General features: G+C 46.3%; 1 protein-coding gene across 1 annotated transcript in view; it reads right to left on the bottom strand.

Moving 5' to 3' along the window:
- The window catches only part of LOC107110109 (ATP-binding cassette sub-family G member 2-like), a 48,423-nt gene that overhangs the window by 11,953 nt on the left and 21,533 nt on the right, over positions 1-14,937 (bottom strand). Inside the window, exons 8-9 of the mRNA XM_015410833.1 lie at positions 11,782-12,026; positions 1,697-1,779 (exon numbers count right to left, since the gene is read on the bottom strand). Coding sequence (XP_015266319.1) covers positions 1,697-1,779; positions 11,782-12,026 — 328 coding nt within the window. The remainder of the gene's footprint in view (positions 1-1,696; positions 1,780-11,781; positions 12,027-14,937) is intronic.

The raw sequence follows: 14,937 nt of genomic DNA on the forward strand, positions 1-14,937 counted from the left end.
TCCAGCCCGAGTCGTTCGGGTCAAGGGCCCTCGTTCGTATGAGGTCTCCAGCGAGGATGGCCAGATCCTCCACCGGCACATTGATCAGCTGCGCCGCCGCACACTACCGCTGGACCCAGAGGATCCGGACGAGGACCCGGAGCCTTCCCCATCGGCCCCGCTTCCGGAACCAGACCCACAGCCGCTATCCCGGAAGGAATCCGAGACCCCTCGCCCCGAGGGACCAGCCAGTCCATCCTCCTCTGACCCCTCGCCGGGCCCGGTCCACTCGGCCCCAAGGGCCCCCGAGACAGAACCCATAGCCACCCCCGAACCTCGCCGCTCGACTCGCCCCAGGAAGCCACCAGCACACCTGAAGGACTTCGTCTGTGGGTGCATTGTGAACCAAGGGGGGAGGGGTGTAATGTATTCAGCCTGACATGCCCGGACTTGCCCGGGCTGGCCAGGCACAATTCCGATGTAGCTTCAGTCGAAAGACAAAGGATCCGAAGGATCCTAGCCGGCCCAATCAAAAGGGCTAGCTTCCCAGCTGGGAGACCAATGGTCGCCCGGTTACTGTAAATAGCCTATCGGGAGTAGGGGGTGTGTTTAGGTGTGCTTGGTGGCGGGTTTTCTGAATGCATATAAACCGGCCTGCGAGCTGGTCAGTTGTCTTTGTCCTGAACTAAATAAAGTATGCTTAGCTGAAATCACTCTCCGTCTGCATACTTTTCAACATTACAAGAGCATTTAAGCTGAAAATAGCAGCATGCCCCACAGGCTTGAGATGTGACATGCTCACGCAGCTCCTACATCCGCAAGAGCGTCACCATTCACAGCAGTGTTGTTGAGGACCACGTATATCTCCAACTGCATGCACAGAGCAACCAGTGGAAACCTATTGGAATCAGTTTCTAAGTAAATGAGGCTTGGGACAGAGGTATTGCCACCTGGAGTGGGCATATGCTGCAGAAATGAATTCCATTGAAACCTGCACCTAAACAGAATCTATGGACTAGGCCGCCTTTCAGTAAAATGGGAATCATGGCATGTACTTCAGACAGCCATGTCACATACACACATCCTAAAAATACTGACACAAAAAATGCATTCAAGTAATCAATGGCCAAAGGGATCTCCCAAGCAGGTAATTCAACAAATCAGCTTAACTCTTCCTTGCATTGAGAACAGATGCGGTGCAGAGGTTAGAGTGTCAGATTAGAAGTTGGAAGACCCAAGTTCAAATCTCCACTTTGCTGTGAAGAAATGTGGGTGACTTCAGGCCAGTCATATACTCTGAGAGCTGATTCACACGTTCCAACGTCCTCATGATATAAGCATTGACTTCCAGGCCTGGAACTGATTTGGATCAGAAGAGTGTCACATGGGAAAGGGGGATCTACCACTATTCCCCGTTCCATTTTTTTCCAACCTGGAATACCCTCGGGGAGATGCTATTTGCCTGGAGGAGATTACGCGTACAGAAGGGCTAGGCATAAGTTTCCTCAGTGGGGCAAATAGCCTAACCTGCCTCACACAGTTGTCATGATGCTAAAATGGGGAAGGGAGAATCATGCACATTTTGCCTTGACTTCCTCAGAGGGAAGGTGAGATAAAAGTATACTATCTAAACTGCACAGTAAATGCTAATTCAAAAAAACCCAAAAAAACGCTCAGTTGTATTTTTGTTCGCAGTGTACTCCTCACATTTACTAACCTGTTCTGAATGCCAGTGACATCATTTTTAACACGTGCAAAAATAAGTCCAATGATTATTCCCAGAACAGTTGTAATAAAGATCTAGGAAGGAAAAGAAATCGAATTAACAAGATGCCTTCCTTTGGGGAAGGAAGAAAAAAAAGGCAACACTTAAAAATGCACGTAACATGTGAAATCATCACAACCGGCATCTATTCCTTTGGCTACTATGAGCACTAACCCTCTGAAAAGGTTTAACACAGGTTAACCTTATGCTGAGTCAGACCATTGGTCTATCACGGGCTGTGGTCACACACACTAAATAATCCACTTTCAATCCACTCTCAGTGCACTTTCCCACTGGATTTTAACTGTGTGAACTGGCAGAACCCAGTTGGAAAGTGGACTGGAAGTGGATTATTTCGTGTGTGTGTGTGACCGCAGCCATGGTCAGCATTGTCTCCGCTGACGGGCAGCGGCGCTCCAGGGTCTCAGGCTGAGGTCTTTCCAGGGCTTTTTTTGTAGAAAAAGCCCAGCAGGAACTCATTAGCATAATTTATTTTTTATTTATTTATTATTTAGATTTTTATCCCGCCCTCCCACACCCAACAGCAGAAACTCATTCGCCTATTAGGTCACACCCCTGACAGTGCAGCTCATTAGCATATTAGGCCACACCCCCATGTTACCAGAAGTGTGGTCGTCCAGCCACACCCACCTTTCGCTTGTTATTCTGTTTACCTTGTTTGTTGTCAAAACCCAGGGCCTTTTTTTGTAGCAGGAACTCCTTTGCATGTTAGGCCACACACCCCTAATGACGCCAATCCTAATGAGTTCCTGCTGTTGGGTGTGGCCTATTATGCTAATGAGTTCCTGCTGGGCGTGGCCAACTCGGGAGCCAACCGGAACTCCGTTCCTGTGCGTTCCTGCCCAAAAATAGCCCCTGGGTCTTTCACACCACCCACTACCAGCTCCTTTTAGTTGGAGATGCTGGGGATCGAACCTGGGACCTTCTTAATGCGATGCAGATGCTCCACCACTGAGCTGGGGCCCCTCTTCTTTTGGGGAGTGGAATGTGTGGTGATGCACCATACGGCCAACAGCTGTTTTCATGGCTGGAGTCTAACATAGTGGAAATCAATCTAGGGTTGACTATTCTCAGGCTCAGCACCCTCTGTAGATGAGAGATGGGACACTGGGGGCAGTCTGCCCTTGCCTAGTCAGAGCAGCACCTCTGCCTGCCTGGCTTCAGGATCCAGCGTCTAGTTCCTGTCCCTGATAGGGCTGCCGGTGCCACCCTCCCGGTGGAGCCTGAAGATCTCACGAAGGCTGCGGTCACACACACTAAATAATCCACTTTCAAACCACTTTCAGACTGGATTTTCACTGTGTGAACTGGCCAAATCCAGTTGGAAAGTCCACTGAAAATGGATTATTTAGAATTACAATGAATCGCCAGACAACAGAGATCAGTTCCTCTGGAGGAGAAGGTTGGGGGTGCAGGCTGTGGAAGGTCGGTAGTTCAGCAGTTCGAGACCCGGGTGCCCCATGACGGAGTGAGCTCCCATCTCTAGTTCCAGCTCCTGCCAACCTAGCAGTTCGAAAGCAAGAAATTGCAGGTAGAAAAATAGGTACCACTTCAGTGGGAAGGTAACAGCGTTCCGTGCGCCTTGGTGTTTAGTCATGCCGGCCACATGACCACGGAAACGTCTTCGGACAGTGCTGGCTCTTCGGCTTTGAAACAGAGATGAGCACCGCAACCCTAGAGTCGGATTCGACTGGCTTTCGAGCAAGGGAACCTTTACCTTTACTTTATGGACTCTATTGGTTGTTTTCCAGTGACTCTCGGAAGCTCATACCCCCAAATCGTGTTGGTAGGGTTGCCAGCTCCTTGTTGGGAAATACCTGGAGATTTGGGGGATGCAGCCTGAGGAGGGAAGGGGAGGAACTTCAAGAGGTAAAAAAAGGAAGAGAGACGGGGCACCTCCGAAAACATAAAGATCAGTTCTAAACCCTTTTTATCTTCATAATGTAATGTGTTATTTGAGGTGTTAGAGGAGTTGTGCAGATACCGTGGACTGCCAAAAAGACAAATGAGTGGGTTCTAGCTCAAATCAAGTCTGAATTCTCCCTAGAAGCTAAAATGACTAAACTGAGGCTATCATACTTTGGTCACATTATGAATCATAGAACCATCGAATCATAAAACCACAGTTGGAAGGGACCTCCAGGGTCATCTAGTCCATCCCCCTGCACAATGCAGGAGATTCACAAATACCTCCCCCTCCACACCCGCAGTGACCGCTGTTCCATGCCCAGAAGATGACAAAAAAACCCTCCAGGATTGCTTCCTGACCCCAAAGTGGCAATCAGTATTTCCCCGGGCGTGTAAAAAAGGGCCACAAGAACTGCCTGAGTTCACCGAATCCACATTGCTGTCAGATGGCCATCTAACCTCTGTTTGAAAACCTCGAAAGAAGGGAAGTCCACCACTTCCCGTGGAAGCCTGTTCCACTGAAGAACCGCACTGTCAGGAAGAGGAAGTTGTTCCTAATGTTTAGCTGAAAACTCTTCTGATTTATTTTCAACCCGTTGGTTCTGGTCCAACCTTCTGGGGCAACAGAAAACAACTCCACACCATCCTCTAGATGACAGCCCTTCAAGTACTTGAAGGTGGTTATCATATCACCTCTCAGTCGTCTCCTCTCCAGGCTAAATATACCCAGCTCCTTTAACCTTTCCTCATAGGACTTGGTCTCCAGATAATAATGCTCAATAATAATGCTTCATAAAGATAATAATGCTCAATAAAGTTGCAGGCAGCAGGAAAAGAGGCAAACCCAACAGGAGATGGATGGACTCCATCAAGGAAGCCGCAGCCCTCAGTCTGCAAGACCTGAGAAAGGCTATTAACGAGAGAACGTTTTGGAGGTCATTCATTCATAGAGTCGTTTTATGTAGTGGGTTAGCCGCATGGAAGAACTACCGAGGCACACATAATACACGGCACACTTTATTGGCACACAACACGAACACAAACCAACAGCCGACCGGCCGCTTATATACAGTCTGGGGAACCCCTACGGAATCCCATTGGCCCATTCAAACCTCCCACCAATGTCCCATTGGTTCCCCTAGCGGCAGGGTGCAGGAACCTAGTCCTCATTGTTCTTTGGACTCAAGCTCCGCTGTATCGCGGGCGCCCAGTGGCAGTCCGCGTACATAACAAGTCGCCATGAGTTGGAAGCAACTTGACAGCACTTAACAGACACAATGTAATGTGTTTAAAAAAGCTTCAAGTTTTAGCTTGAGCTCAAAAAAGATCAAATTATCCAAATATCTGAAAAAGTAAAATTCCAAAGAAATATGTTCTACAGCTTGCTGAATTTCAGAATAAGACCCATCTTATTTGTTGTATAAAATTGACTTAATTGACAGTAATCAAATTATACTGGATTCTACACTATTTAAAAAAGAAGGAAAAGTGACGGAAATCTCAGAGAAGATGATGGTAACAGGCTGTTCAGCACTGTATAAGGCAAGAGGGATTGCATGAATCTTAACACCAAAATGCACTTGCTGACATGGTACCACAGAGCAAAGGACCTGTTGAAAGGACCAAATGTCAGGGATAATTCTGCTGCTAAGCCAATTGAAGTGGGAAACAGAGATCACATCAAGACCAATTTAAGCAGATTGGCAAACAGGGCTTAATGAAATGTGGGGTCTTTCAAGACTGCATTGCAAATCCACCCCTAATGAGGTTAGGGAGATATGAATTGTTGTGAGAAAAAAGGCAGGGCCATTAACATTGGGCATTTGTAAAGCTCTTAAGGCCATAATCCTTGTCACAAGGTCAAGCTTTTACAAAGCAATTAATAGAGATCCCAATAATATCAAGATACACAAAAAGCCTTTAACTTCACACACTCTGAAGAGGCAACCAACTCTCCCTTGGTGCTTTGCTTTTGAACCATTGCAGATTTTGTAAAGCACATGTAATCAGAAGGACTAGGTGTGGTGCAAACTGTGGCACACACACAATTTGCCAGGCCAACTTTGCCCGGCAACCTCGTGATTGGATTGCCTTGACAGTTGTTGTCGAAGTTCATGCTGAACAGCTTTGAGCTTGTGCGGTAGCCATGTATTCTACAGGACCTAATCACTGAAGCTTCAGTTGTCTGCTTCTGCTTGTCACAGTTGCCAAAAGACCAGCAATATTGCACCATTACACTATTTCTGCCATTAGGTAAAAAATGCCTAGTGTAATGTTATAATGCGAGTTGCCTCAAAATGGGGAGGAAGTTATGGAGGTATACCTCTGCTGACATCAGTAAACAGAAGGTGGGCTACAAATTCATTAGCACAACAAGCAGACATGGAAGGCACATAGAGATACCTAAATAGTAAGTTTCAATTCAAATAGATTTAGTATCATAGAACCATAGAAAGAGTTGGAAGGGACCTTGCAGGTCTTCTAGTCCAACCCCCTGCACTCTGCAGGAGCATAGCCGAAAGATAGCCCTACAACATACCCAAAAGATGGTCGTCCAGACTCCACTTGAAAACATCCAGTGAAGGAGCATCCACCACCTCCCAAGGCAGTCTGTTCCACTGCTCAACCACTCTTACAGTTAGGAAGTTTCTCCTGATATTTAGCTGGTAACTACTCTCTTGTAATTTCCACCCATTAGATCTAGTCTTGCAATCCGGACCAAGAGAGAATAGATCTGTTCCATCTTCTACATGACAGCCCTTCAAATACTTGAAGACTGCAATCATGTCCCCTCTAAGCCTTCTCTTTCCCAGGCTAAACATACCCAACTCATATGCCCGTGGCCCCGCCCCCAGCGTGCCTGGCGTCCTCCCGTCACTTTCGGGTGACGTGCGTGTGGCGCGCACACGCACAAGACGCCGGCCGGGAGCCCCCCGCTCCCGGCGAAGATAAACTTGGCAACCCTAACACAGGACTTTCAACTGTGTTTTGAAAAATCAAAAATAGAGGAAGGCAAGTGGTGAGGGGGAGGTAGATGCTGTGAAAAATAATCAGAAAACAGCATAATCATGCAAAAAAGACACAAACTGAATCCCTTTCAACACTTCTTGGCAGCTTGCTGAACAATAATATCTGTGCTTGCAATCAGTGAGCAGACCCCCCCCCCCCCGTGCAAGGTCAGCTGGCCCGGGGGGCCTGACCCCAAAAAAAGGAGGAACCCAATGTTTTAGTGATTTGCCTATACGACTTCAACGTGACCCAGAAGTGACGTCGGCACGATAGGGATGTCAGGGCAATGCTCTGTTTTTTGGGTAAAAACTCTATGGTAGAGCCTAATTCTACCACAGAATTTTTGCCCAAAAATCAGTGTGTCGCCCTGATGTCCCCAGCATGCCTATGTCACTTCTGGGTTACATTGTAAGTCACATGGGCATGTCGCTGAAACATCAGATGAAACTGCTTGCTCCCGGTAAGCCCACTCGCCATCCCTTGCCGGCTGCCAGGAGGGACCTGGCAACTCTAGAGCAGGTTGTCAGCCAAACTGGCAGCTGCTTGGGCATACCTAGGGTCATTGTAAAGGGAACAGAGGTAGACTTGATTCAAATGCAACACCAAACCAGGGTGTGGTGTTTGGGAGTATCCCCCAGCTCACACATTCTTTCCTCCCCACCTCTTGTTTTTGCTGACCACTTCTGGTGCTTCCTTGTCCACCTCTGGTTTTTGCTAACCCCAGTTTACAATTGTGTCGAATTGCCAACTATAGTGCCTCAGCTCCAAACCTCAGTTTGCAGACCCTCATCAAACTGTGCTTTCTGCTTGTTCTTTGGATGCAAGCTACTGCCCTTTGTTTGCCATGAGGTGGTCCAAACTGTTACCAAAACAAACAGAAAGTGGAGGAGGGGATTCAAGACTGAGAAAGAAGGAAAGAGACAGCAGGGCAAAAGGAGGATGTGGACCTGTGGTGATGCTCATAATCAAACCATGGTTTCGCTTTATTTCTCAGCTGAACCATTGTCCCAGAGAGATCACCAAAAGTGAATCAGATAGCATGTATGCTAAAGAAGCATAACATTGTGCTGATACTTGTTGTGTGTGTTGGGTGCTAAATCTCACTCATACCAGCCCTGTTCCCATGTTACAGTGGACACATATATATTCTGAATCTACATGCATACATCTGTATGTAAGAAAGAGTGAATGCACATATACTTCAAAAATAAAACTGGGAGCCAGTACCTGGATAATGGAGGGATAATCACACATTCAGCTGTACGTGAATTGAATGCAATCTAAGAATTACTCGGTACTAGGGTTGCCAGCCTCCAGGTAGCGGCTGGAGATCTCTTGCTATTACATATGATCTCAAGGTGATGGAGATCGGTTCATTTGGAAAAGCAGCGACTTTGGAGGGTGGACTCTATGGCATTATACCCCATTGAAGTCTCTCCCCTCTCCCAAACCCACCCTCCTCAGACCTCACCCCCAATATGTGCAGGTATTTCCCAACCCAGAACTGGCAACCGTACTCAACACGTGTACAAAGAAAAAGCAAGTGTACACTCTACGTGGACTGTATTCAGGGCATATATCCCGTGCTGTGTTATCCTACCTCATCTCCCATTTAAGGGCACACTAACACTACAAATTTACATCATTTTTGATACCAGATAATATGTTATGGCTCCTTATGTACAACCTTGAGAAATTCTAAGCTTGTGAGAGACTACATAAATTATTTGTTGGAGACCCTGGGCCTTTCTAGAATTTCCCGAGTCCCCTGAATGGGGATCACACTGGAGCACCAATAGAGGCCATGGATCTTCTTGATTGTTTAAAAACAGTTTCAGGTATAAGGGATGCTGTGACGACCCCTTATCTGGGGAGGCCTGGTTTCACTTTAAAAGTGTTCTTTTTATTCTGTTCAACTGGGTAGGTTAGGCTGCCACCAGGAAATTTTAGGCTTTCAAAACCTTTATACTTTCTTTTGGCTATCACTGGATAGGTAGGTCAAGTTTTTAAGTCTCATGAGGGACAATGTGTTTCCTGAGGAATTATTTCTTTCAGAGCTGGCAGACTTAAATAAAAGTAGATTTATTGAAACAGTTCATAACTAAAAGGGTATAACAATGTAACCAGTAATGTGAATATTTTCAACCATTGCTTAGTGTCTCACACAAGATCAGCTCCCTTTCTGTCAGGGATTTTTCAGGTAACTTTGTAACTTTAACTCAAGGTCTTATAAGTTCACTGTTACTCTCCAGTTTAACAGGACATACAGCCTTTCATATTTTGTCTTCAATTAAGCTTTCATTTTCTTATTCTCTCTAACTTCCTTCATACACAGAATTAACTGAACTTTTCTCTGATTCTCTTACAGACCTCAGAATGAACTAACAGTTCCACTATCTTCATCAACTGTCTAAACTGTAACTGTCACTCTTGACAGACATACATTTTCATTCACTCAGAAACCCTTCCAAAACCCCTCCCCCTTTCTGCCAATCACCAATCACACACACTTGCTTGTTTTAACCACTCTAGACTATCTCTCAGCCATGCAACCAAACTTTTAAAGCGACACACACACACATATATAACAAGGAATCATTACAGATGCTGATTCAGACTGGGGCCATGCTGGAAAGAGGAAAGGGGAGGTTAATTTTTCCACCCCCTCATGGTTTCAACTGTAACTAGCTCATTCAAGGAAATCAAGATGATGCCCATCCTTTACCTCTAAAGGGTCTAATAACAGTGCTGAGGAGAAGTTTTGATTTGTTAAACTGTGGATGGATATTAAACCCTTTGTTTCCTCCCTACATGGCTCTGGACGCATTCTTTAAAGATCACTGAAAAGGATCCTGTGATGTTTTCACTACATAAATATTTTGAGTGTTTTTAATTTCTATGTTTTAATGTGGAGCTTTATATGTATGTTGAGATTATTTAAAATGCAGGCCTGTAGAGTAAGAAAGAGGGAGGCTGAAATGCATTATGATCGGATGATGGCTGTCCCCTAGGGCGCAGCTGCTGGATGACCTTGGGCAAGCCATAGTTCTGTCAGAGGTGTTCTTGAAAAGAGCAGTTTCTCTCAGAGCTCTCTCAGCCCCACCTACCTCACAGGGTGTCTGTTGTGGGGAGGGGAAGGGAAATTTTGAGACTCCAAGTGAAGGGCGGGGAATAAATCCTATCTCTTCTTCTTCTTCTTCTTCTTCTTCTTCTTCTTCTTCTTCTTCTTGTGTGAGAGAAAGAGAGGAGAGTTGAGTGAGGTGCTCTGGAGTGCTGTGAGAGAAATCTGTGTTCTGTGTGGAAGTTATGCACTTAAGTGGCAAGAGAGGGAAATAAGTCAGTGCAGAAGTTACAAACCTAAGTGGCAAGTTAGGAAATTTAAGTTTTGTGCAAGTTATTAGCCTAAGTGGCAGGTGAGAAAAATAAGCCTTTGTGGCCAGGTCTATTTAAGGAACTTTTAGAAAAAAAAGAACTGTACACCTGTTCACAACCATTACACTTATTAACCACAGAGTCACCGTTATGCTGTTTTACTTATAAATAAATCCTGGTCCCGATCACACGCAGAAGTAGCAACACGAGAGGCACGAATGTCGGGCAGATTTTACAGGCGCGATCACACGGGAACATCTGGCAAGTGTCCCGCACCTGTCGGCAACCTGTCTCACCCCTCCGAAGAAGCGGAGTTTAAAAAATACCCAGGAAAGTGCAGTAGCGAATGGGCTTGTGACAGGCCGCAGACGGACTTCCCATGTGATCGCTCCAGCGTGCTCCCATTGAGTCAGTGATCCATCATTGAAGTGCACCGGAAACACACAGCAAAGGGGGGAAAACCGATTCACCCGCCCTTGCGTCTGATCGCGCAGTGGCGGGTCAAATTACTACGGGGCAAATAGCCTTGCTTCCCGCCCACGTTATTTGGCACGTGTGACCGCAGCCTCTACTATGTTTAAGAGAAACTACTGTTTCATTTAAAGGATCCCCTTTTACCTCAGAGCCACCCCCACCCTCTGACCATTCTGTCATTCTACCAATTATAATGAAGCCACCCTGTTTTTTTGGGTCCAACTAAGAATTCTGAGGCAAGAGCCTTTGGTGGCAGCAAAAATAAGCTGGGGACACGAAGGAAGGCAAGGAGGCAGCATAACACATGTCACCTCAGAACACTGCAATCTGGAAAACCGGGTTTGAGTCCCCACTCCTCCACATGAAGCCAGCTGGGTGACCTTGGGTCAGTCACAGTGCTCTCAGCCCCAAAAATAAACCTAGCTCACTACAAAAAGAGCTAGAGTTTCAGGCTGCCAGACAATCTTTTTGATCTCCTGGCTATACTACACCCACTGCCCGATGATTATGATTATGATGATGATTACGATTATTACTGTTATCATTACTACTACTACAAAGAGGTGCCTTTACAGAGGTTATATGTCTAAGAAATCACATAGAACAGTAAAAACATTACAGATCCTGTCACAGATCTCCCTCCAAGTTATCTGTTTTGATCCTGAACACTTTGACATTTAAACAGGTTTGACATGGGTTCACACTGCAAGCATATACAAGCCCCAAACACACTTCGGAGACAACACACTGTACATCCCATCATATATCAAACACAAGTCTTCCCACAATTCTTTCCTTTTTAAATTCAGAGCATTTTTATCCAGAACTCAGCTGCATTACTTCCTAGCATTTTGCTTGTTTGTTTATGTTGTCTATCGTATGCCTTTCTCACTTGGACTCAAGGAGGATTACACAGAGTATATTAATATTATTATTAAAGTATAATAAATAATAATACATAACTGTAATCAATGTAAAAAGGTAAAGGTTTCCTTGCCCGAAAGCCAGTCGAATCCGACTCTAGGGTTGCGGTGCTCATCTCCGTTTCAAAGCTGAAGAGCCAGCGCTGTCCGAAGACGTTTCCGTGGTCATGTGGCCGGCATGACTAAACACCAAGGCGCACGGAACGCTGTTACCTTCCCACCGACGTGGTACCTATTTATCTACTTGCAATTTCTTGCTTTCGAACTGCTGGGTTGGCAGGTAATCCATGTAGTCAAACATTAATCAGCAGTAATCGAAAGAAAGGCTACCTGAGCTGTAGAGTTTTGTGGATTGCCTATCAGATTTTTAAACGTGCGCTTGGACACCCACTGGAGCTGGTGGAAGAAGGAGGTGGAGTACGGAATAAGAAGGTAAGACGTCTTTCTTTTTTTATTCTCTAAAGACAGCTGCTTTAATTCCTCTTCCATCTCTATGCACTGAGCAGACTGAGAATACTGTTTGGCTAACTTTTCTGCGATACTCTCAGTCTCCGCTTCTCCAGGCTTTTTCAGGTCTGATTCAAACGAAACAAACAAAAAATGTAAATCACAGGTTATTCTGTTGCGAGTCAGTGACAGGCACAAATTAGATCACAGTCTGCTTGGAGAAATTAGACTGTGAACCAAGGAAGGCTTTTTGGGACTTAGATAGCCCAAGCCAGCCTGATATCATCAGCTCTCCTGTGGGGAAGGGTCAGCGATAAAATGTGGGCAAAGATCAGCGATAAGGCACACCTGTCCTGCTTCGGGCCCACATTTCCAGACTCTGTAAACATCTGGATTGATCAGTGACTATGATCAGCTACTCTGGTTAGTGTTTGGATGGGAGACCGCTAAGGAATACCAGGGTCGCTATGTAGAAGTAAAAAAGGTAAAGGTAAAGGTTCCCTTGCTCGAAAGCCAGTCGAATCCGACTCTAGGGTTGCGGTGCTCATCTCCGTTTCAAAGCCGAAGAGCCAGCGCTGTCCGAAGGTAGATACTGGCAAACCACCTCAGCGTCTCTTGCCTTGAAAAACCTACAGCCATAAGACAGCTGCAGCTTCATGGCAAAAAAGACAGAGAGAGAGAGAGAGCTGAAGAGCAGCTATCAGTGCTGTTGTCCAGGGGCACGCACTTTTTGTGTCCCACCGTGATTTTTGCTTCAACTGGTTTTGCAGACAGGTTTTCATCATGCTCCAATCTCTGCCTAGGTGAACAAGCCTGAAAGAAACCCGCAGAAGACCCGCGTAGTCTTTACTGTAACTTTTTGTAGATACCTCTTGGGCTATCTCTTGAGTCCAAGAGGAAGATCATATTTTTACCACCACCTGTTCTGTGACCAGATAGTTTAGTTGACCATTTTTTAATTCCCTTTATGGAGACCTTTAAAAAGAGGACGGAAAGACAACAGCTTGGATCCTATGAGCAATACCCATGACTGCTGGTCTCTGCTGCAGACTGAGCTTCCTCTTGCACTAGCACAAAGCCTCACTGAAAACCCTCGATCACGCACAAACAGAAGCAATAGTGCAAGAAAAAATACGCAGCTGCAGCAGAGACAAGCCCACGGAACTCGTTCGCAGGATCCAAGCCACCATTTCCCAAGGCTATGATGGTCGTTTATTTGTTAGTGGAATCAAGTGTATGGGCCGACAGATGTACAGCAATCAGTGTGACAATGTGTTTAATAGACTAGAAGGATTCATCAGGGCTTTTTTAAAAAAAAAATGTCCTTACTGGGATTTGGCGTATATTTTTGTGTAATTTTAAAGAAGTGTTCCAAGGCGGAATCCACACAGTGAGCATTCTCAATGCCTGTCATGACCAGTGTTCCCTCTAAGCTGAGTTAGTGTGAGCTATCTCAAAGTTTTTTAGCTTCCAGCTCACACATTTTTGTCTTAGCTCAGTTCCCCTGGAGGAAATGGCTGCTTTGGAAGGTGGACTCTGTGGCATTGCACCCTGCTAAGCCTTCTTTAAAAAAAATCCAAAGCATCACCTCCCCCTTGGCCTTCTTGTCTTACACCTGCTTAGATCAGTGCCTACCTCAAAACAATGATGAAATAGTAAAAGAGAACAGGAACAAGTGTAGTTAACAGACTCACTAACAGCCTCAAAACAATGCCACAGTGCGCTGCTTCTTGCGGTGATAATTACGCAAGTTGGTGATACACACGGAATCAGCTTCTGCCACAAAGTGCCAAAGGATTTTCAGCATCCATACCTGCAGTGTTGAAGTCAATTCTACTAGCTGCAGCAGCAGTAGAGTCTCCATTAATGATATCCATCAAAAAATCTGCAGGATTGTTATATGCTTCACAGACAAAACCTGTAAAGAAATGGCAGGTCATTTGTAAAACACTTAGGCATCACAGAATGCTCAAGAAGCTACTTCTAAGAAGCTAACAGAGTGAGGCTGAAATCCTACATGCACTCAGCTGTCCCTCAGCTGTTCCTGGACAGAGGTGCCCTATACACACACTAGAGGAATGTGTATGTACCCTGGCCAGCTGGCCTGGGGTGCGAAAAGCCCTTGGGCTCGTCTTGCTTACCTGGGACTAAACTGCAATGAACAAGGAGGTTGAAAAGTATGCAGACGTAGAGTGATTTCAGCTAAGCATACCTTTATTTAGTCAGGAACAAAGACACCTTGGCCGACTCGCAGGCCGGGTTATATGTCCGCGAGGTGCGGGAAGGTGCAGTTGGTGGCCGCTCACCTGAGTCCGGCCAAGAAATTGGAGGCCGACTCGTCCGGCCCTTGGACCCTTGCGCAAAAGTCCATGCGCTCGGCGAAGTACATGGGCTTAGGCGAAAGGTGATCCGTCAACAGATCCAAGCCACCATTTCCCAAGGCTATGGCAAGTATTTATAAAACAATGATGGTCGTTTATTTATTAGTGGAATCAAGTGTATGGGCCAACAGATGTACAGCAATCAGTGTGACAATGTAAGGTGATCCGTCAACGCCTTCACCAGCACGGGGTAGGGCTCCTCCTTAGTCTTCTTGGGCACGATGAGGTCCTTAAGTAGGAAGATGGTGTCCATGCCGCACAACTGCAGGAGATGAGCCTTTTTCTTCCCCTCGTCCGTAATGTCGTTACAGTCGAAGTGATTTTCCAGTATCTCTAGCCAGGACTCCCACTCGGTGGGGCGGGAGATGTTGAAGGCGTCGATGTTGCCCCGGCTGGTCGCCATTGCCCGATGACTGCGTGGTGAGGGTAGCGGCCTAGTTGGAGCACTGCCGGGATTGCTACTGCTGCTCTCGGGGTCAGCAGAGCGGTTTTGGGAGCCAGGAGCGGAGCGATGAGCAGTTGATGGAGAAGCCGGGTGCGAAGAGGAGCGGCTTGCGGCGGTCTCAGTGTCGGGGCTCGATGCGGTGCTTGAATCAGCGTCCGGGTCTTTGTTCATGGGAGTGCAAATCCCATCCTCATTGCCAGTGTAAAGTATGCA

This window comes from Gekko japonicus, unplaced genomic scaffold (assembly GCF_001447785.1).
Source record: "Gekko japonicus isolate JY-2015 unplaced genomic scaffold, Gekko_japonicus_V1.1 scaffold42, whole genome shotgun sequence".
Classification (NCBI taxonomy): domain Eukaryota; kingdom Metazoa; phylum Chordata; class Lepidosauria; order Squamata; family Gekkonidae; genus Gekko; species Gekko japonicus.